The sequence below is a fragment of the Bipolaris victoriae genome (genome assembly GCF_000527765.1).
Source record: "Bipolaris victoriae FI3 unplaced genomic scaffold scaffold_160, whole genome shotgun sequence".
NCBI classification, from domain to species: domain Eukaryota; kingdom Fungi; phylum Ascomycota; class Dothideomycetes; order Pleosporales; family Pleosporaceae; genus Bipolaris; species Bipolaris victoriae.
The window spans coordinates 23647-45927 of NW_014575232.1; the positions used below are offsets into that span (position 1 = coordinate 23647).

The 22281-nt window shown below is 51.9% G+C and overlaps 10 protein-coding genes across 10 annotated transcripts; 4 read left to right on the top strand and 6 right to left on the bottom strand.

Annotated features, from left to right (window-relative positions):
- Window positions 1–1469: 1469 nt before the first annotated feature.
- On the bottom strand, window positions 1470–5462 carry COCVIDRAFT_31432 (hypothetical protein; the record flags this gene model as incomplete). The annotated part of the gene is made up of 6 exons (XM_014695451.1): window positions 1470–1480; window positions 1534–2874; window positions 2940–3929; window positions 3982–4642; window positions 4699–5073; window positions 5127–5462. The coding sequence occupies 6 exons, from the start codon at window positions 5460–5462 to the stop codon at window positions 1470–1472; spliced, it is 3714 nt and encodes a 1237-aa protein (XP_014550937.1).
- Window positions 5463–6170: 708 nt separating this feature from the next.
- On the top strand, window positions 6171–7470 carry COCVIDRAFT_42660 (carbohydrate esterase family 9 protein; the record flags this gene model as incomplete). The annotated part of the gene is made up of 2 exons (XM_014695452.1): window positions 6171–6503; window positions 6562–7470. The coding sequence occupies 2 exons, from the start codon at window positions 6171–6173 to the stop codon at window positions 7468–7470; spliced, it is 1242 nt and encodes a 413-aa protein (XP_014550938.1).
- A 412-nt stretch (window positions 7471–7882) lies between these two features.
- Window positions 7883–9709, top strand: COCVIDRAFT_42661 (hypothetical protein; the record flags this gene model as incomplete). The annotated part of the gene is made up of 4 exons (XM_014695453.1): window positions 7883–7956; window positions 8017–8135; window positions 8185–9195; window positions 9381–9709. The coding sequence occupies 4 exons, from the start codon at window positions 7883–7885 to the stop codon at window positions 9707–9709; spliced, it is 1533 nt and encodes a 510-aa protein (XP_014550939.1).
- A 130-nt stretch (window positions 9710–9839) lies between these two features.
- On the bottom strand, window positions 9840–11129 carry COCVIDRAFT_31435 (hypothetical protein; the record flags this gene model as incomplete). Its single annotated transcript, XM_014695454.1, has 1 exon — window positions 9840–11129. One exon carries the CDS (start codon window positions 11127–11129, stop codon window positions 9840–9842), a length of 1290 nt encoding a protein of 429 aa, XP_014550940.1.
- Window positions 11130–11441: 312 nt separating this feature from the next.
- Window positions 11442–13085, top strand: COCVIDRAFT_114140 (hypothetical protein; the record flags this gene model as incomplete). Its single annotated transcript, XM_014695455.1, has 1 exon — window positions 11442–13085. One exon carries the CDS (start codon window positions 11442–11444, stop codon window positions 13083–13085), a length of 1644 nt encoding a protein of 547 aa, XP_014550941.1.
- Window positions 13086–13273: 188 nt separating this feature from the next.
- On the bottom strand, window positions 13274–14789 carry COCVIDRAFT_114138 (hypothetical protein; the record flags this gene model as incomplete). Its single annotated transcript, XM_014695456.1, has 2 exons — window positions 13274–14520; window positions 14609–14789. 2 exons carry the CDS (start codon window positions 14787–14789, stop codon window positions 13274–13276), a joined length of 1428 nt encoding a protein of 475 aa, XP_014550942.1.
- A 273-nt stretch (window positions 14790–15062) lies between these two features.
- Window positions 15063–16126, bottom strand: COCVIDRAFT_20721 (hypothetical protein; the record flags this gene model as incomplete). Its single annotated transcript, XM_014695442.1, has 2 exons — window positions 15063–15785; window positions 15839–16126. The coding sequence occupies 2 exons, from the start codon at window positions 16124–16126 to the stop codon at window positions 15063–15065; spliced, it is 1011 nt and encodes a 336-aa protein (XP_014550928.1).
- A 2098-nt stretch (window positions 16127–18224) lies between these two features.
- On the bottom strand, window positions 18225–20095 carry COCVIDRAFT_31439 (hypothetical protein; the record flags this gene model as incomplete). Its single annotated transcript, XM_014695457.1, has 5 exons — window positions 18225–18566; window positions 18623–18827; window positions 18883–19304; window positions 19364–19798; window positions 19874–20095. The coding sequence occupies 5 exons, from the start codon at window positions 20093–20095 to the stop codon at window positions 18225–18227; spliced, it is 1626 nt and encodes a 541-aa protein (XP_014550943.1).
- A 455-nt stretch (window positions 20096–20550) lies between these two features.
- Window positions 20551–21057, bottom strand: COCVIDRAFT_114175 (hypothetical protein; the record flags this gene model as incomplete). The annotated part of the gene is made up of 1 exon (XM_014695458.1): window positions 20551–21057. The coding sequence occupies one exon, from the start codon at window positions 21055–21057 to the stop codon at window positions 20551–20553; it is 507 nt and encodes a 168-aa protein (XP_014550944.1).
- On the top strand, window positions 21056–22024 carry COCVIDRAFT_31440 (hypothetical protein; the record flags this gene model as incomplete). Its single annotated transcript, XM_014695459.1, has 1 exon — window positions 21056–22024. The coding sequence occupies one exon, from the start codon at window positions 21056–21058 to the stop codon at window positions 22022–22024; it is 969 nt and encodes a 322-aa protein (XP_014550945.1).
- Between the last annotated feature and the right edge of the window lie 257 nt (window positions 22025–22281).

A 22281-nucleotide genomic window follows, 5' to 3' on the forward strand; every position in this document is an offset into this window, starting at 1 on the left:
TCAGTGTATAAAGAGCATGTGATCAAACTTGAATGCATGCAGGTGCAGGACATCAATCACTTGCTCCCAACACTTGGGCATGCATATGCAGGTTAGCCAGACCTTTCGATGTAATTCCTTCGCAGCCAACACGGCAATTTCACCCTATCACGACGAATTTGAATATCTCTGTCGCTCGGGGGGCTATAACAACTACCATCTCCATCGTTTAAGCCGTAGTAACTCCCCGACAATGCATCGCCAAGCTAATTACCGGGTTGTGCAGCGACCCAGTGATGGCGACTTCCAGGATCCCATCATGCCTTGGACACGCGAGAGCAATCGCAACCACCCCAGGCGTCTATTCATCGGTCTCTCTGATGCGACCTCAACGTGACCTGGAAGTACTTCGTTCGCAGGCATGTGTGCAACCCGTCCCACACCTAAGCTCCAAATCATCAGCACTATCCACAGCGGCCGACATTGGACAAATTGACAGATGAAGGAAAACCTTGTATGTCTCACTTCCAAATGACCCAAGGCACGCAGAATGAAGCCGGCTTGCACGGCGCAAGTCCATTCCCCGTCATGCTTCTCTAAGCGCCCATCTTTTGCGGCACAGCAAAGCCTGGTCCCGATTAAGTTGATCAACGCCGTCTGCCCAGCCAAAGCAGTTTCCGACATCTGAATGGTTAGTGGTTGTGGCTTAGGAGTTAGAAACTCCCGTGCCGCAACAAGCGCCGGCGCGTAGCTGGTGAGGCGAGAATGGCCGACGTTGCCTTGAAAACGACCACTCTCTTGGAATAAGGGCCAAAATCAAGGTGATAAAATGTCAGTCGCAAACTCTACACTAGTGTGAGATAGCGGTCTGTTGCTTCTTCTTGAGGCCAACATCAAGCTAGCAAGGCAGACGAGTGAAAGTACTCTGTTGGTCAAGGAACGCACACGTGTTGGACAGACAGACTCCCATTACTACTATCCATGGTGCTTCATGCACTTCTTTGGACGCTTAGTTATCCTAGCCCCGCACACATGAGCTTGAAGGCGTCCCACCCAAATATAGCAGGGCGGACCGGGACAGTCGTTGTGACCTGCCCCATTCACGGTAACAGTGCGATAAATGAAGCCCACCACACCAAGAACCTCGCACTTGCGACCAATCTGGTAGAAGATTCTAGGTTACCACTACCTTAGTCGATTCCGATCTTTTCAAATTACATATATGGCCTGAGATGTCCGAACACATCTCTAATGCAGAGCCCACATGAAATGACGAGATGATTGTTCAATATTACCAATACTACATGAATCGTCCCGCAAACTCCTTGCTAGCCTGCAGGATGTACATAATCCGTTGCACTATTTCCCAGTAGATCCATACGCCCCTTCCCTCACTGGGAATATATTCACGCGATGGATAAAGCAACCAACTGAAGGGGTTAGGGTTCACTTGCCACACTCTTCGTCGTAGCTTCACAAGACATTGTGCTCTACCCAGTTTCTTGACCATGTTAGTAACAAAGCGTGACATGAAAGCTCATCATAAAAACTTACCAGTCTCAACACCGGGTTGTCTTCCGTCCAGGCCCCCAGTGACCTTCTTTTTGAGTTTGGCCAGTCCAATTTTAGCTTCGTCCTTTGCAAACTTTGCATTACGTGCTGGCTTCCATTGCATCAGTCCCCGATGCTTTCGCTCTTCTGCCCGTTTGTTTTGTTTGTTGTGATCATTACTCGATGTTGTGTCGTCCGTCTCGACAGTACTGCTCGTTCGGGCTGTTGACTGTGACTGGCGGGGTAGATGATCATCTGTTGGCGACAAATCTGTCTTCGTTGACCTCAGTCTTCCATCTGGTTTACCGCCTTTGCCACCGTTGAACCCCGTTGTATTGCCAACAGCATCAGCATCTTGTACACCGATGTCCGACGAAGATGATTCCTCACCATAGTCATCGTCGGAATCGTCATTTGCTTCGTTATCTGATGGATGGTGACGATCATGTAGTGGCTCCTCAACGCCAGGCTCACGTCTCTTCTGCTGTCTGGTATTCATGTATGCCTTAGGATTGTCGCCGAAAGCGCCTGACCAGTCCTGCCCATCCTTTGCGAGCCACTTGCGCTTTTCCTCCTCGCTCGCATTCTTGAGAATATCACGACCCGACGTCAATGATTGCTCATGTAGTTCCCTCACACGGTCTGGCAGCTCCTTTTCGACAATGTGGTTTCGCACGCCTTCTGTGACACATGCTTCCCAGGTCTCATATGTTTCGCGGGTGTCATTATCCGTCACAAAAGCAGCGTGAGACTTGTCCATTCCTGCTTTGAAGCGACCGCGAAACTGCAGACGCCCAACCTCTTGAAGATCCTCAAGGCCCGGTTCTTTGTTGCAGTTTTCTTCGGTGATGTAGTTTTGTGTGAGCCTAGCGGGAGCTGATGTCTTCCAGATTGGGATGTTAATATCGACATCCTCGTTGTCGATGAAATGTTGAAGCCAGATTACTGCGTAGGCATCTGGCTTGCGATGATTGGCGATGTGGAACTCAAAGACAACGGGTGACCTGTACCGATGCTTGACAGGCAGGCGAACAGCGTGTTTCTTATTCTCCTCTTCGAGATCCCAATAATATCCATCGCCCTCCTCAAGCCTGTGGGCAGCAGTGCGGTTGATCTTGCCAGTACTGCCACCAGTTCGCATGCGAAGTTTCGGAGGATGGGTATAGCCTACAGCCAGTATACGTTGAGATCGGAACTCAAAAGTACCGACATCCCAGCCAAGCATTTGAGGAGGCAGGCGTGTCTCAATGCTGCGAAATAGAAGTGCGATACGTATGCGACCAAATCCGATGCCTCCATCAAGGGGATACCACCGTGTGACTTGGGACGATGTCTCAAGGATATCTGGAATGGTGTAAGTAAACCTGGAGACAGCCTCTCAGCGCTTTGTGGATTAGAAAGGTACGTACCTGATAACTTCAATGGGACTACGCCAAGGATAGGATCATGTTCTCTGTGCCGCTGGTCTCTCACAGTGACCGTGATGATAGCTGATCGCCAGTCACGCACAAACCGTTCGGTTCCCGCGTTGAAGATTGGCTGAGATGTGACTGCTTTTGTACGTGTCCGATATACCAGCTCATCATTGAAAAGAATCGTACAGTAGCTGCTAGGAAGGTCTTCGCCAGTCTCCTTCTTGCCCTCTCCATAAGGCTTCGCAGGCTCATACTCACGGCCTTTGGGATTGGAACTTCCCTTTACATTCTCTAGTTCGAGGTTGACGATCTGCTGTACGACTACGCTGCAAATACCACTGGGCCACAGCGGATCAGGCGGAGTGTGCATAACAGCGTCATCAGTTTCGGAGTTGATCACGCCCTTATCGTCCTGTAGCGCAGGGTCGTTCTTCAGCTCATCGGGAAGAGCTTTATTCTTACCATCAGTCCGTAACTCTTTCCTAAACTTAGGCTTGCTGAAATAACCAATTTCCCAGTGCAACTCTCCCGGCATGTCGCTGCCAGATTCCATACCGGCCAACTTGGAGGTTTGCGGGTACATTTTACCAGGATGTTGGATCATTTTCTGCATGGATATCTCCACTTTTCCAACAATATCGTCGGCAGTGTGTCGGTCGGAATCCCAGAGCTCAACACTTAAGTTTTCGTTCGCCTTGATCAGTTCAGGGCCAACAAGAATGGCCGCCGTTTCCTCCCATATGGGGTTGAGATCGTCGGTGATGACCCGGGTGCAGTACATCGGCTTTCCATACTTGGAGAAGGCAATTGTGATATATGGATCGCTGCCGCCATGCTTTGATCCGCGTCGGTCTTGCTTGCTCAGACCGACAGCACGATGAATGCGAATCCACAGAACACCAAGTGCTTCAGTGTCCTTCTGGACCGAGTCCCCTTGAAGAATGGCACGCATATCAATAGACATAGACTTGGGGGCAACATACACTGCCTTTGTTAGCATCTTCATATGGGCCATGTGGTGTGAAAATGAACATACTGCTTGCTGCCGCTTTGATAGCATAGTTGACGAAGTTGCTAATCAACGGAAGGTTCAGAATGTTGACTCCCTTTTCTATCATGGGGATGCAGCCTGCCGTCACTTGCGGTGTTCCCATCAACGTGAAAGTCAGGGTTTTGAGGAAGGGGGGCTCGGGTGTCATGTTTAAGCGTAAGCGCACTGTGCCAACAAGGCCCTGCAACTCGACAAATATAGGCAGAGGAACACCAAAGAGGCCCTTGATACCCAAGTAAAATACCAGCTGCATATGCATGTTGCGGGCCCTATCAGAAACTCGCTTGCCGCTGGGACTGGCGTGATATGCAAAGGAGACCTCTAGGTTATAGTAATCACCGCCCTCTTCGTCTGCTGCTGCCTCTTGAGGATCTTTCTTTCTTTTGTTCTCTTCGTGGATAGATGCTTTCATGTCGCCCATGTGTGAGTCTGGCAGTGCTCGCAAGCTCAGGATGCGTAGTGGATTGCTGCCTTGGTTAATTTCAGCGACACGAACATTTTCAATGACTCCAGGAACTGAAGCCTGCATGACATCTTCCAGCATGTCGGCAACACCCGAAAACATTTCAGGGTTAATAAGACCCCAGGCGATACTGAGAAACGTATTCATCCATTCGACTGACTCTGGAAGCAAGTTCAGCGAGGCCTAGATGGTCGGTGATTAGTAAATGTTGAGCAGAAATCATTTCCAAAAGGGTTTACCATTTGGCCGCGGACTTGCTCGCTGTCCCACTCCACCTCTCTTCCACTCCGGATGACTTCCTTCATCCAAAGATAGACAGCTGATGCTAAGCACATGGCAAGAGGAACAAGACCCTTGAGTGCGCCACCAAAGATCTTGCCGACAACAACGGTTCCTACGAGTATTCCTGCGCAGAGGACATTGGCGCGGGCCTCGAGGGCCTTGAACATGGGCTCATAGGTGACCGAGGGTGTAGGGTGAAAGAGGACGTTTGTCTTTTCGCCGTGGATGGGCACGTCGGTTGTGGTACCTTGGGCAACTGGGTCTGGGGGTGCAGTGACATCCTGATTATGCTTGTAGTCCTGGAGCGATTGCGAGGGATCCGTCTTGATGGGCTAAATATTGTCAGCCGAGAAGTGAAGGAATGTAAGGTGTGTTTGTTGCCTACCGTTTCCTTGTTCAGGTTGGCATTGGGGATGACGATATGGGGGTTTTCGACCTCGTTGATCATGTCCTTGCTGACATCGGCGATGACAACTTCTCTGCCCGTAGTTGGATCTGTGACTCGCTTCTCGGTGCCCTTGAGCTGTTTCTCTGGCAATTTACTCTCTGTTGTGGGCGGCCCCTGCTTCTGAGCAGCCTCCTCGTCAATTCTTTTGTCGCGGACTCTCTTGTCCCGATCTAAATTTTCGACGAATTGCTTGACGGTGGGGATGGGGTTGTGCCCCGAGTAGTGGCCACCCGGGGCATGCTGCTGCTGCTGTTGCTGATACTGTGACTCCATTGTCAAGTGGGAGTCCCTATGAGTGACGGCCCAGGTCTAAAAGAGGGACATGCGTGAGGGTTGCAAGGGTCAATGGGCATATATCGAGCAGAAGTCGAGCATGAGGCTAGCGGCGATGTACGGCTGAAGGAACGAAAGCAGGGAATCATAAGATCAGAGACCAGGTGCGCGCGGGGCGGAAGGGTGGAAGCCGAGTTCATGACGTAGTAGGCAGGCACCACTTGCTCCTGAAGAAGGTGCAGCCCGGTTGCCAGAAGCACACAACGCGCCCATTGTGTAGTCTTGGCTCCTGCTTGTGGCGCAACCAGAAGCGGGCAGCATATCCACTGTGGCTGTATTGCTGGCACTTGATTGTGCCCTATGCACACCTGTCGGCGTATGCATATGTATGGGTAGTATGTACAGTACATACAAACTAGATGGAAGAATGCGGGCATTGTCGTCGGTGCATCATGATCCTCGTACTACCTTCGCGCTACCTTGCTCCGATGACGTCGACGCGCATCGCATTATTTGGCCAATCAGCGCTCCGCGGGGCCGGCCACCCCCGGCCACCCCTCCCCCACCCCGGCATGGCTCGACTTGACTCGACTCTCTGACTACTGTGCGTACCATTGTTTGATTTAGACAAACGAGCCACCGGCACCGAATTTCTGCGATACTAGTCTACGTGTGTGCTGACACGCTACATTGGGCACGCACTCGGATATGTCGGGCTGGTTCACCCTCTTCACTAATTGCCGCTATATTCTCAATGGCGAGCTCGTCGATGACCACCTTGTCATTTCTGACGAGACGGGGCTCATCCTCAAAAGAGAAGGCTACATTGGCGGCGAGGCAATCGACTTGGAAGATGCTATAATCGCCCCAGGCTTTCTTGAGTTGCACACCAATGGTGCCAATGGCTTCCACTTCACGCATTTTGAAGATAAAACAAGCTATGAAAACAAGATTGACCATCTGGCAAGGTACTATGCAACACAGGGTGTGACTGGATTCTGGGCAACTCTACCTACCATACACGCTGACGAGTTTCAAAAGGCATGTCTCCTGTCCATGTCTGGATTACACACCGACAAACTGACTTACATATTGGTAGATTCTCCCAGCGCTCACCCCGCGGGACATAGCTTCATCAGCTTCGCTTCTAGGCGCACATACAGAAGGACCCTATCTACACCCTTCCAAGAAAGGAGCACACAATAGCTCTCTGTTTCACCCCTGTGCCGTCTCCCCAGCCACTGTCTACGGGTCTGCAAGTCTTCAGTCTGCTATCAGACTCGTCACAATCGCCCCAGAGTTACCCGATTCCGCAGCCCTCATCAAGTCACTGACATCCCAGGGTATCAGAGTCGCCATGGGCCATTCTACTGCGACTTACGAACAAGGCCTAGCCGGACTCAGTGCAGGGGCGAGCGGACTGACTCATACGCTGAATGCTATGCCAAGCTGGGCAGCCAGAGTCCCAGGTCTTGCCGGGTTAGTCTCCCTGCCAGAGACAGCAACGATTGCACCTCCGTGGTACACCATCATCGCAGATGGAGAGCATCTCCATCCTAACACAGTATCTCTACTTCACCGTTCGAGCCCCAAGCGCTCGATTGTCATTACTGACAGTATTGAGCTTGCTTCTCTGAAGGATGGGACCTACCCTGGCCACTCACAGATCCCCTTTGAACAGGTCAAGAGTGGCACACGGGCCACGATAGCCGGCACCGACACCCTGATTGGGGGGTGTATCCCACTTCAGCAGAGTATGAGAAACCTGATGGATTGGTCTGGGTGTGGCATTGCCGAAGCGGTAGGCACGGTCACTGAGAATGTGGCGGCCTTTATGGGCATAGATGAAAAAGGTGGAAGAGGCATACTGAAAGAAGGCAGAAGAGCTGATCTGACCGTGTTGAGTGACCAAGGCGAGGTGCTCCAGACGTGGGTGGCTGGACACAAAGTATGGGATAGGGAAGAAACTTTAAATGCCCACGAAAAGGATGGCGAGGCGAGGGGTTGATCTTTTCATCGTGGGCAGCATGTTGCCTTGGTGCATGAAGACAAAGCCGATGGAAAGTAGACAGTACACGCGAGCGGCAGTACATTTAACACCTTGTTAGACCAAAGCCTCTGCAGAGGTCATTGACGGTTGGATGTATCGCCACATTCGAGCCACTAATTCAGGTAAAATCCAAAGCAGTAGATACCGGACGACAGGTTGATCTCACGCGCATATTTCCAGGTCAGTGAAGATCTGGGTGCCTTGCGGACAGGCCATACATGAAGCTGAGATGCCCTCGGCGTGCGCGTTGGTGAAGGAAGGTCCATAGGCAGCTGTGTGCAGATTTTGTGCGCACGCGTCGCTTAGTCATGCGCGCTAATGTAGCGCTAACAATTCCTTGCAAGCCCTCATCTTTCCCTGCACCTCTGACATGGAAACTCTCGACAAGACCGAATGGGACGTGCTTATTGTAGGCACCGGCCTACAGCAGTCTCTCCTTGCCCTGTACGTGCCTTGTCTCGTAGCACTAATGGGGTTGCCATCTGACTGACGCAGCACTTGAAGAGCTTTGTCGCGCTCGGACAAGAAGATTCTCCATGTCGATGAAGATGACTTTTACGGCGGTGCCGAAGCTGCCTTTAGCTTACAGGAAGCTGAGGAATGGGCGCAGCGATTGAAGCAAGGTAAGGATGGAAGCCATTAATCAAGTACGCTGTCGCTAACTCTCCAAAGCACCCACAGATGCTCCCTTCTCCGATGTCACAGTAACCAAGCCCGAACCTAGCCCGGACAACTCAGCTCCGAGGCTATCGGTTTCAAGAGCATACAACTTGTCTTTGAGTCCCCAGATAGTGTATGCTCGCTCCTCTCTTCTAGGAAACCTCGTCTCGTCACGGGTCTATCGTCAGCTTGAGTTTCTCGCTGTTGGCAGCTGGTGGGTGTACTCCAGAGACGCACAGAGCGAATGCTCTGTAGCTCCAGAAACCGTGCCTTCGCATGGAAGACTGCTGAAGGTGCCAAACGGTCGCGAAGATGTCTTCCAGGATCACCAATTGGACTTCAAGGCGAAGCGCGCATTGATGAAATTCTTGCGTTTTATTGGTGATTACGAAGAGCAAACTGATGTCTGGGAAGAGTTTGGACAGCAGCCGTTTGCGGTGTTTCTTAGGGACCAATTCAAGATTCCGGCAAATTTGCAGGCGCCATTGATGGCTCTCACGCTATCAACGACGACCTCATCCCAGACGACGACGGAGACTGCCCTGCCGCGAATTGCGAGGCACCTGCGGTCAATCGGTGTGTTTGGACCTGGCTTCGGGGCTGTTGTCCCGAAATGGGGAGGTATGTCCGAAATCAGCCAGGTGTCCTGTCGAGCGTGCGCGGTTGGAGGTGGAGTCTACGTGCTTGGAAAAGGCGTTGCTCCAGCAACTAGGGGTGCTACGGAGGTTAGTGACAAGAGCACAAGACTTCGTCTGAAAGATGGCGAAGAGATTGTTGCACAGTGGGTCGTAGGAGGAAGCTCCTCGACCAGTGCCGAGGCTACGTGCTGCAGATCGATCAGCATTGTCTCGTCTTCATTGCTGAGCCTGTTTCCTCCGATTGCGGAAGAGGCACCAACACCGGCGACGGCTGTGGTTGTCTTTCCGTCTGGCTCATTGACGGTGGGTTCGGAAGCTGAAGAGCTTCCACCCGTTCATATCTATGTACATTCGAGCGACACCGGCGAATGCCCTACTGGCCAGTGTAAGTATTTCCTCCTCCCCTTTTTCTCTCTCTATTTGCTTCTATGATGAACAACTTTCAAATCTTATCTACATTGTCTGAATACCACTGAAGACAATACCTCTGACAAACTGACACAACGGCACTCTATCTATCAAATCAATGTACGGATCATCATGGTTATTACATGGCTGACTGTGAACTAGGTGTACTCTATGCTCTAGTATCTTTGAGGGGCTCAAAGGGCTTTGCTTTGCTCGAACAGGCGGTTGATTTACTTCTCTCTGCCATGAACACCACACCGGCACCAAGGGTACTTTGGTCAGTCAAGTACCAACAGCAGCCGTCGTCGGGATCCGATGCTCTCCCTTGTGGACCAGAAAAGATAATTCGCTTCCCGCCGCCGCCCGTGGAGCTTGCTTTCGATGATGGGATCCTTGACAATGTCAAGAGCGTGTGGGAACAAGTGATGGGTCAACAAGGCGGCGAATTTTTGGTTTTCCAGGACAGGGAGACGTATACGGATGATGATTGAGGGACATTTCAGAGTACGAGGAAAGGTTTACGAAGTCATGAGTAGTACATGGAACAACACTAGGCGAATGCATTTATGATTTACCGTGACGCCATGGCAGGAGTTGTTTGTGGTATTCTGATGCATTTGCTCATTCGTGAATGTATTGTTTGAGGCTCCTTAGACGATCCATGGCACTCTCGAGAACGTCGTCGTTTTTGCAGACTGCGAAACGCAACCAGTCTTCTACAATGTAGGCATTTTCTGGAGTGAAGAATTCGGTCGGGGGGATGGCAGCGACACCCACCTCCTTGATGAGGAACCAGCTGAGCTGAAAGTCCCTGGGACGCTCTGCGACGTGTGGTGGGAATTGATAGTCTTGGGGTAATTTGACCTTTGACATGTTGACAAGGACAAAGTAACCGCCCTCGGGGTCTGAGTAGGGCAGGCGGAGTTCGTCAAAGACGGCTGTGAACTTGTCCATCTTGGCCTTCATCTCCTTCTTGGAGTCGTCCCAGAAGTTGTGGGCATCGGCCTGCTCGAAGCCAACAGCCGTAGCCTCTTGCAAGGGGGAGACACTGCTGTAGCAGATGCGAGTATGGGCAGCACTGACGTACTTGATGAGATGTTCGGGACCAATGAGCCAGCCTACTCTCCAGCCCGTGGCGTAGAAGTTTTTGCCTCCAGATCCGACGGTAAGGGTGAGTTTGGCGATTTCGGGAGAAAGGGTGGCGATGCGGGTGAATGGGACGTAGTACAAGCGGTCGTAGACCTCGTCTGAGAGGATGAGGATGTTGTGCTTGACGCACAAGTCCCCAATTGCTTGCAGTTCTGCGCGGGAAAAGACCTTGCCAATAGGATTGTGGGGGGAGTTGAGGACTATCATGCGGGTGCGCGGGGTGATGGCAGCCTCGAGCTGGTTCATGTCAATGGTCCACTCTGCTGCCGAAGTAGTCTTTGTGGCGCCCTCCTTGGGTGGGCACATGGGGACGTAGACGACTTTTCCGCCGGGCATTTCGATGTTGCTGATGTACTGGTCGAAGAAGGGCTCGAAGACGATGACCTCGTCGCCTTGCTCGAGGAAGGCCATGAAGGCGCTGAGCATGCCCTCATTGGCGCCGGTGGTGATTGTCACTTCGGTGTCTGGGTTGAGGTCGCGGCCGAAGAAGGGCGAGTATGCGTGGGCAATGGCTTTTTTGAGGCGCGGGCGGCCCTTTGTGGGCGAGTACTGGTTGCAGTCGACCTGGTCGAGAGCGGCTTTGGCGGCGTCGAGGACGAAGGCGGGAGGGTTGTAGCCAAAGAAGCCCTGGCCCATGTTGACAATGGGCTGGACGGGCGAGGCGGCAGCAGCTTCATTGACAATGGACCAGACATCCTGGCGCTGCCCCGCGACCCTGGCGGCGGGCTTGAAGGGGTCGGCGCGGCGGGGAGTGGCCGACATGGCTCTGCGCGGGGACGGAGAGGAGGGGGAGGAGATGATGGGGGCGATGGGAGTAACGGTGGCGGTGATGGTGGTGGACCTGGGGATGCTTTGGGTGAGGGCACGTCTGGCAATTGCTGCTCGCATGGCCGTCGGTGGTGGGCGGTGGTGGGATTGCGTGCTCAGGGCGGACCGTCGTCATCGAGGGGCAGACACAGCGTCGGGGCCGAGGTGCAGCCGATGTCGCATATCGCATGTCGTAGCATGTCGCGTCCGCCCAAAAAACTGCCCGTCGCGTGCACCCGTGACGAGCCAGGCCGCCTCGATCCGACCATGGTCGACTGCCCCATCTGCTCCCACGCTGTCCACGACGCCCGCATCAACCAGCACATTGACAGCGGCTGCAAGGACTTTATCATTGACCCGGCCTCGTCCACCCAGGGCCCGGCAAAGGCCCACAACTTCTTCACTCACGCCATTCGCTCCACATCCACGCCCGCCACGACGACGACATCCACAACCACAATATGCTCAACCTCAGCATCAACCCCAACAACTGCCGCTGCAGCAGCACAGCGCCTCCAACGGCCGCCTACACCGCCACTACGCACCAAGCGTTCCTTCACACAGTCGGTTGACAGGCTGCATCCCGATGGCGACGCCCATTCACCCTCGTCGGCTCCCAAGCGCGCCCGCAAGCTCAAGGCGCTCGAAGATGCCATGCCGCTGGCTGAGCGTATGCGCCCCACGTCGCTCGATCATGTCTACGGTCAGCAACTCGTCGCGCCAGGAGGCGTGTTGCGTGCCATGGTAGACGAAGGCCGCCTGCCCTCCATGGTCCTCTGGGGCCGTCCCGGCACAGGCAAGACCACCATCGCACGCCTCATCGCAACCTCGTCGGGCGCCCGCTTTGTCGAAATCAACAGCACAAGCACAAAACTCGAACAAGTCCGCTCCATCTTTGCCGAAGCTTTCAGCGACCTGCAGCTGACGGGCCGCAAGACCATTGTCTTCTGCGACGAGCTGCACCGCTTCTCCCGCACCCAGCAGGACGCCTTCCTCGGCCCTGTCGAGTCTGGCACCATTACCCTCATCGCCGCCACGACAGAGAACCCGTCCTTCAAAATCATCTCCGCCCTGCTGTCCAGATGCCGCACTTTTACCCTTGACGACCTCGCAGACGACCATCTGCTCCACATCCTCGAGCGTGCAATGACAGCCGAGCAATGCACCTCGCCCTTGCTTGACACGCCCATGCTGCAATCCTTCGCTAGCTTCTCGGACGGCGATGCCCGAACTGCCCTCAATCTCCTCGACCTCGCCATGAGCCTTGCCAAACAGCCCGACATGACAAAGGAAAAGATCCAGCAGAGCCTCACAAAGACGCTCGTATACGACCGCGCCGGTGACCAGCACTACGATAGCATATCCGCCCTGCACAAGTCCATTCGAGGCTCTGATGCCGACGCCGCACTCTACTACCTGGCCCGCATGCTCGAGTCTGGCGAAGACCCGCGCTACATTGCTCGCCGTCTCATCGTCGTTGCTTCAGAAGACGTAGGTTTGGCGGACAACACCATGCTGTCCCTCGCGACGGCTACATACTCTGCCTGTGAGAAGATTGGCATGCCAGAGTGCCGCATCAACCTCGCCCACGCTGTGACTGCCTTGTCGCTTGCGCCAAAATCAACACGTGTCTATCGTGCCATGAACAACGCAGGGGACGCGCTTAAGGAACCCGGTGTCGCTGCACTCCCCATACCTCATCACATCCGCAATGCGCCAACCCGGTTGATGAAGGACTTGGGATACGGCGAGGACTACAAGTACAACCCACACTATCTTGACGGCAAGGTGAAGCAAGACTATTTGCCTGAAGCTCTCAGAGGGCGCTCCTTCTTGGAAGACGCCGACCTAGGAACAAAAGTCGACCCGGATCTGATTGACGACGACGAGTTGATTCCGGAGATAGATTAAGCAGCTTGCAGTGGCATCGGGTCAGTTTTGGTTTCTTGTACAGCGGAAATACTCAACGATACCCATTTGGCGATGCTTTGATCTATTTTTCTTCTTCTTTTTCTTCTCTACGTCTTGTTCATATCAGCCTCATCCCGCTCTTTGGATTTCCAATGCTTTGCCTAGACAAATGGTTGCATGTCAAAAACTCATGCTTTGATTGCAACCTCTGCTGCCTTGACGTGTTCCACTGTCGTGCGTCCCAATCCCTCTGAAGCGTAAAAGTCCATGGGATAGAGGTTTCTCCGCTCTTTCCCTCCCGATATGCGCCGGTCTTCATCTTCGTCGAGCCACGGCGCTTCTCTTACTCCTAGTGCTACGAGCGCCTCGTACGGGCTCAGCAACGGCCTAGGAAAAGCATACCCCCAATCGATACTAAGTCTAGGACATGCAATCTGCACCCACGCCTCCACGTCGCCCATCATGGCCAGCCTTCCAGGGAAAATTTCAGACATGAGTAGACTGACGCATTTTATATTCTGCTTGGACAGCTCGTTTTCAATCAACGTCAACGTGTGCGGGTTGCCTTGCCGGCCTAGCGAACCCAAAATGATGCCCCAAGTGCGCGCTTTCCGAGCCGTCAAGATGGCACTGCGTCGGAGACTGTACAGAGACTCATGTTCATAGACTTCGTGTGTCAGCCGTCGTGAGTATGGATCGTATCGGTATGCTGGTAATTGGGGATTGGCAATCATAGCGCTTTCAAGGTGGAACCGTCCGTCGCCGAGGTACAGTATTAGGTCTGGCACTTGTTGTTCTCTACCTCTGCCGTCGAGCTCCCCTGCCTTCATGGCCATAGAAGGCGATGTGCATCCAAGAATTTCCCCCTTGGACAAGGGTGCAATCTGCGGCACAAACGGATTGTATCCCTCCTTCCGCAGTATGGGCACTATACCGTGGATGGTCGCGTTGAACTGAATGGTTCCAACTAGTGCAATTGTCTTGCCCACGGCAAAGTTATCGGTAATCGTGTTGATCAGGTGCTGGGTATCGATGGTGATGGAGACGAAGATGTACAGCGTTGCAATCTTGGTCACAGCGACCGGTATCAGGCAGCTATGCGCATAGTGTATCAAAAGGTCGCATCCGAGCGCTCGTGCTGTGTAGTCGTCTATACAACATGCCCCGTACGTGACATCGCCCATGATCAACGTGCTTGTGCCCGGACAAAAGCGCGTAAGGATGTCGGATATGGTGGTTGCAAATAGCAGCAGTCCCTCGGGGAACTGCAGGGCAATAGACTTGGCCCCCGATGTTCGTATCCGGTATATACATTTGTGGATTTCAAAGCTGTAGTTTGGTGGCAATAGCGCAATGGCATCGTTGATGTCCTTGTCATGGACAATGTCGTCGGGTATGGCGTTTAGAGCACGAGCAGTACGTCGAGGCTGGGCCACTAATACAACGTCAGCTTGTGTACTTTAATTTGTGATATGTTTTGCTAAGATTTCGGTCAGCGCCTTGTGCGTGCGGGCTCCTCACACCTTGTATCGCGCTCGAGTCCTCGATGTTGGCGTTGGGATCCACTGGCTGCCCGCTCGTCTTTTCCGTCGTCTTTCTGCCCACAAAGCGTCGTTTTGGTTGTTTTGGTACAGAAGGTGACTCCTCCGCTATACCCTGATCTACGTCTGGACCAAGATTGGTCGCCGCCCGGTCGTCTTCCATCTTTTTCTCACTGCTTATGTGACTGCAAGTGCCGTGGGCGAGGCGTGAGGGTGGTGCAGGTGGGATGCCGTGGCGGGGCTGAACTTTTTGAGACCCACACCATGTACCCTACAACCACTTGCATAGGGCTGAAGCGCATACACACGATATTCTGCATGACTGTCACTACATGGTCACAACACGCGTTTCGCATAAAAGATTCGTGCTCATCTAGGTCGTTATTATAAATTACATAAGGGCTTTGTTAGCCATTGCCTCGAGACGCAATGCTTATCAGACATTGACTTTGCCACCAAGCCAGAACCCGCCAATCCATAGGAGACCCCAGACGGGCTGGTAGAAAGCCCTGATCACAGCTGGCCCTGGGCAGACGCCTGCTAGACCCCACCCAATACCAAATGCGACAGCCCCCATCAAAAACCTCTTATCAATGTCCTTGACTGTTTTCGTCGGCAACGCGAATCGTTCGGCAAATGACGGCGGCTTCATGAACCCTTTGATCCGATTTTCAATCAGGTTCGGTAGCACTGCAAATATCATCACCAGGGCAAGAGATGGATCCCAGTGTTGCAAGACTGGAAAAGATAGGAAGGCAGCAACTTTTGCCGGTTGTGCCATCTGTGATATCTGGAGGCCAAGGGCAAACAAAAGACCAGCGAAAAACTGCGTTGTATTGCGTGCGGCGTTGGGCGGTTCACCAGCTTCCTCCTTGGTGTCACCAGAGCTGGTGGCTAGAGCCGCGAGATGAGGTATCGTTCGTGCCGCCATGACAATGGATCCTGCTAGCATCAGAAGAGATATGGCCTCTTCTGTCGATGGGTATACAGGCGTGTAGCACGGCACATCGCTTGCGCATACTGAAGTGGAAAGTGTCGGGTTGGCCAGGTGGTGAGTGATCATGGCAGTGGGGAAGAATACGGCAACCGCAGTTGCAGAACGTCCGCTCAACCGCGAAAGACCACAAAGCATGTGTCCAGAAGTACAGCCGTTGGCCATCTAATCAACCATGTCAGCCTCTTGAAAAGTATGTCGAGACAAAGACTAATCACCTTGGTTCCCCACCCAATCAACGCGCCCACTGCAGCTGTCGCCATAGCCGTCTTGGGGCTCAACTGTACCACGGGATAGACGGTCATTAGCTGTGGCGCTAGGGCTTTCAAGGGAACATAGCTAGCTGCCATGCCAGTGAAAAAGGCAACCTGCTCCTTGGTGGGCGCCGAAAGAAGCTGGCGCAGGTACCCGCTCAGTCCCAATATGTTCCCATTCTGGTATAGAAGATTGCTGGTTGCCTGATGTAGCAGCAATGCTCCAACAGTCGTCTCGACCGGCGTGAACATGTCCTATTCGTCTTTCGCATCCACGCTTCCTTGGCTTGGCGTTCACTCTCGTTGCTGTCTCCTTGCAATCTGGAATTTCGGCAAGATAAACTCAGGAGAACAAAGCCGAGAGGAATGCGCTACTTGTATGTACATGCTCATCTTACATTTCTGACGCTCTGTGTGCTCATCGCAATAGGCCACTGTTCTTGTAGTCGCCGACTACATCTCGCCGAATGGGGAATAAACCGGCATGTGGCTTTTGCGATAATGAACCGCCTCCTTAGAGCGGACCGGTAGCACTCGGCAGTAGAAACTTACAAGCTGTCTAGCGTAGACCCTGAATGCTATCTCCCAATTCCAAGACAATTTGATGCGAATACGGACTTAGGTTGGACGGCGAGTTTACAGTGGGCTGCCTCGTACAATGTCTGTGTCGTGGGTCCGCATTTGCCTTACCACGTACTAGACAGCCCTCACGTCGCCGACGTCGCTGCCATGCCACCGACTATCATCCGCAATCCCGCACCAAAACGACCGAGCACCTTACGCACCACAAGCGAAACAAGCCACGGCGAGCCTTGTGCACGCACCTTCGGCGTTTCGGCATCCTCCACGTCAGAATGGCAGCCCGAAGTAAAGAGTAGGGGATACTGATCGGCGTGTGCCGAATGAATGCTATATACGAAATGCCGACCTGCCCTACGTACAAACAGATGACGACATTGCATTATAGGATAATGGATTCATTCACCAACTGCGACAGTATGGGAGAGGGGGCATATAGCTAAAATGTTGAGTGGCTGCGCCCAACCACCGATGAAGTTCGCTCCGCAAACTTCACCTTAACACGAATCACCTACGAGTCCCGGGCTGATCAGCGGCGAACAGTGTCAAAACTCTGCCTAAGTTTCCTTGTCGCTGCTTTGGCTTATCACGAAATTAAAGCTTCAGGTACATGGGCTCCATCATTCTTCAAGGTAGTCAGTATGTACATGCAAAAACACACGAGACTGAATAACCATTGCTCGTTTGTGTCCAGAACAGCCGCCATGCCTGCGGGCCGCTACACGCGTAGTGCTTGAACACAGTTCACTATTGACAACATTGTGTTTACTGCTGTCTGCTACCCAAGACGGAACTTGCAGGAGTCTCTGTCAAAGTGACAAATGTCGGGTCAGTCAATTTCTTAATATACAAACGCATGTGTCCAAGATAGGACTATTCGGAGCATCTTCTAAGCATGCACTGCTGCCACTTTTCCGCTGTAGACTGGGCCGAAAGAAAAGCATTATAATGGAAGAGAGGAAATGGGAAAAGACTATCTTTCTGTAATTGCAAAACACCAATAGATTTGAATCAGGGTATATCCATTCCGAGTCAGCTGCAAAATATATCTGCCATGTCTAATAAAGCCCCTTGTATGCTTGGTTGTCGTCGTGCTCTTGGGGAACTTAAAATATCGGGACAAAAACCGCATCCAACATCAGCCTAGATTATAGCAAAAGCTAGCACGGCTCGCGCTATGGAATCTTTACAACTACTAAAAGCCTTACTAAATTTAGAATTACTGATTTGTTTGATATTCATCACTACATAGTACGTGGTATTGGCGTCATTACGAATTTACGTTACTATATCAGGGGCACCTTTTATGCAGCTATCTTAGTTCCTTTAAAGATCGTATGCGGAATACCGAAGTATATCTGTGCAGCGGGCCTTTTCTCTCACGTCTTCATAACCATCTACTACTTAAACCCAGGTTGCATGTAGCAATAACCGCCAAATTCTAGGGTGGGGCAATTTAGCCCATCTATTACTCGAAGCCGGGCTAAGACCTGCTCGTAACGAATGAACTACTATAGCAAGATCATCTTGAGAAATCACGGTAAGTCACCCTTTTTCGTACTGCTAAAATATAATTCCTCGCTCCTTGCTTGATGACATGATGCTGGGTCATTGCAACGCAGGGGATACGTTCTTTGAATAGCACTTTTGGAAAAAGTAGACCTTTATAAGATTTTCGTATACTTTGATCGTTTTGAGCCAAGTCCAAAGTAGCAGTGCTCTCTCCAATCTCTATAAGAAGTAGTCATAGTAGCTTGCCATTCTCGTAATATCAAAGGCGTGCTTGGGGCCACCCTGATATCTCTTTCTGTGCAGATTCCTTCAAAAGCTTTTTCAGTCTCTTCCCTGAAGCATTCTTGGGAATCTGATCGATGAACCTGACACCACCCGTCAATTCCTTGTAATTTGCAAGTCGCTCACTAACGTAACGCTTGACTGCATCGGCATCTAGTCTTGATCCCTGCCGCACAACAACATATGCGCGTGGATACTCATCATCCTTGGGCGGATAGCGCACTCCAATTACAGCGACGTCAATAATGTCAGGGTGGCTCAAGAGTGTTCCTTCAATCTCTGGCGGTGACACCTGAAATCTACGCACTTTGATCAATTCCTTGCATTTGGTAAGCAATAGTGTACTAGACAGGGTAGTGAATCGGATATGCTGACCTTCTTTCGATCTACGATGTACCATAACTTGGTCTTACTGTCACAATACACAAAGTCCCCTGTCTTAAAGAATCCATCCTCATCAAAAGCTGCGGCGTTGGCTTTCGCGTCTTTATGATACCCAGGGGTCACTGTCGGCCCTTGAACGCATAGCTCTCCCCGCACATCGTATTGATTGATCGTACGGCCGTCATCGTCAATAAGCCTATAGCGGTGTCTTATTTATGGTCGATAATTATTCAGGTTGATTCTGGTCTTACTTATGTTCAACGTTTGGTATGAAACGTCCAATGCGCCCTGTGTCATCTTCTTCGGGGTAGTAAAATAAGGTCGCTGAACCAGATGTCTCTGTCATTCCCCAAATCTGAGTACATGTTGCACCAGGTGCGCACAGCGCTTTGAATTTTCGCTGAATGCCAGCATCCAATGGAGCAGCGCCTCCGGTAACTCGTCTAACAGAGCGCAGAGTATCCTTCTTGAGAAGAGGGGACGAAAGGATCGAAATCACATGGGGAGGAACCAGTGCCGTTTCATTGATCTTGAGCTCCTCTACAGCCTTTAGATAGGGCTCCATTTGAAAATGTCGCATGATGTATGCGCTATGTCCCACTCTCCACGGCGAGCAATGGACTACAGGTATCGTAGAGACATGGAACATCTGCAGCGCAAAGATATTGCGAGACTACAGCAATATCAGCCTTCCATCAGTTATCAAATATCGAACAAATAGCGTGGACATACCTCAAACGGTAAAGGTTTCCTTTCCCGGGTTAATGTGTGGTGAGATGTCGCATTGTAATGAGTCATGACCGAAGCTTTTGGTAGGCCAGTGGTTCCACTGGTAAAAAGTCTGGCGATGGGGGTACTTTTTGCGGTCTGTAAATCATCAAATCGTTCCCAATCTTGCTCTCCGTGTTCCAAAAGCCATGTCCACGAACGATAGCCCGTGGGAATAGATTCACCAAAAAGATTTAGACCAAAGGTATGGTCACTTGGTGTGCCTACTTCTTGTGAGGCTCGACTGATGGACTCCAAAAATGCTGGCTCGACATTAAGAAATTTAGCTTCTGAGGTCTTGAGGTGATGGACGAGTTCGTTGTGTTTGTAGCTGGGATTTGTGCCTGCAAACACTCCTCCAGCACCAACGATCGCATTGAATATCGTGGACAGATGGATCTAAGAATTATATCAGTATTGCCACTGATGATGATCCAGGATTGGACAATCCTTAGGTGAATTCCCAACACTCACGTCGTTGAAGGCTGCAATGCACACGCAATCGCCAGATTTATGGCCAGCTTTACGTAGACCTGCAATGAGCTTCCGGATGAACGTCTTTGCTTGCTTTCGCGTAAGACTGCAGTTCCTATCTTCGAGGCTATACATAACTGGCTTGTTTTCATCATATCTGTCATGATCAAACGCCCATGTTAGGAGATCTTGTGTCGGACATGGGTAATAATCAGTCTCCATGCTGTCGGCGTAATTTCTTGTAGTAAATGATTTCACCAAATGAACAACGGGGATCCAATTGCTTTCCTCAGTTGGACTAAATAGTTTGGCCTTCCAATTACACCTGTGTCGTATTCTTGGGAGGATTTCCCTGGGCCGAAAAATATTCCTCGGCTATTTGGATCTCCTCGTAATTTCCTTGTCTATGACATAACAAGACATCTGCAGCAAGAGATCGACCATTCCTAGAGAGGTATGATGAATGACTGAGGCAAACTTCAGAAACCCGAAATCTATTCTACCCGAGTTTCAGAAGCCACCACTGTTTCTGTTCAACTGATCGACGAATTCCCATGCCGTCACGTGCCGCCGGAAAATAGCTTAATATTGATGTATATATTGTCATAGAGAGATCGAGATTAAATTTATGATACATAAAAGCGCGCTATACTCACGCCCTTGTCTTCCGCAATATGTCACAGTTTTGGATTTTGCCCTTGGATGCGTTTCCGATGCTCAAAGTTCTTGTGGATCTGCCGTATAGCCAAGTCCAGCATGACATCTTCACTGCCACCCGGAATTCGAGCGCATGGTGCCTCCCTGGAGAGCTTCTCCACCAACTCCCCTTGGCCAGAAACAGTAATTCCATTGCCACCAAATAACAAAACAACGCATCTCGCACAATCGTCGAGTATCGTTCCAGACCTCGCTTTTGCGAGTGCAGTCAGTCCGCCGAGCTCGCGATCTGCATCACTCTTCGACAAATGGTCACGCTGAAATATTAGCTGATCCAACCATGCCGAATGGGCCTCTAGCTTTCTCGCACATCTCGCAAGTCGATTGCGTACTACTGGCTGTTCAATCAGGGTTTTTTTGAAGGCTTTCCTCTGCGTTACGTATTTGAAAGCCGAGGACAAAGCAACTCGTGCCTGTCTGGTCACACCAATATATATCATCAGTCTCTCATGATTGAAGTTTGTCATGACCATTTTCATAGCACCGCAAACCTATAGTGTCAGAGCCTCATCCAGGTTAACGGCTTTCTGGGAGACACGCGACAGTGTCCAAGCCACGCAACAGTCTCGCAAGTCTCCCACTTGGGACGAGGCGTATGTTCAAACGCACACGTACCGGCGCAACTCACACTTGCAGGCGTACGCGACCCTCATCGACCCGTTCCTGGCGCTCCACCTGTACAGCTCGCTGCTTCCCATCACATCTTTGACCCTCCCGCCATGGACCTGGCAGCAGGCGATGCACAAGATGACGGCCTTGTTCCATATTGGGCCGGTGCTCGTGACAGAGAACGTGCCGGAGTACATGGTCGACAAGCGGCTTGGCAGCGAGAATTACAACCTCACCAAGACGCAGCTCGTGAATACGGCGCCGGCGGGCATCTTAACGCTGCAGAGCGGCGACTGGGCATGGCTGCAACCGTACATGGATGAGCTAGCAAGCAAGCTTCTACCGGGAAAGCCAGGAGATGAGCCAGATCCGGAAGCCCCGAACAGGCGGTTGTTCATACCGCTGGCGATGAGGCCGGTGGACGAGAGGGCGCGGTTCGAGAAGGGCCTGTACACCGCATTAGAAGGATATCTCCAGCTGAGCAGGCGGGCGTGCCGTTGGACGAGGGGAAGGAAAAGCCAAACCTGGAACAGAACCCACTTCCGTCCCCTCCCTGTTAAGTACTCCAAATCCAACATTGTCGGCCCGCCCCGACTAGCGAGTGTGGATTCGGATTGGGATGTGGCTGCTCGATGGAGGCTGGGGGGGAGTTGGGGGCTGGCTGAGGTGGGTCACTATAGACCTTGGGAGACCAGCCCCAGGGTTGGAGGAGGCCAAGGAGAGTGCAAACTAGCACTGCGGGGGCGGGTCATGCAGGGTGGAACGCAACTAGCTAGTGCGACCGCTGCCAACGTGTGCGTTGGACAGCGGCAACATCCAAGCTAATGCAGCAACCTGCAAGACGCGAAGGGCCGGTCCGAACCAAACGCTACAGCTGTGCGAGGCAACTCTGGGTTAGGGGAAGAGATGGGCTTGAGCATTGAGTGAGTTGACTTGAAAGAATCCTTGACCGCCGCCCCCCTATCCAGATATACATCATTACAAGCCATCATCAATCATCTATGTGTTGCACCACAGTGAGCAGGAAGCCTTCTCGCTGCTACCTGGTCCTCTGCGTTTTGCTGCAGCCTGCCGCCCCTCTC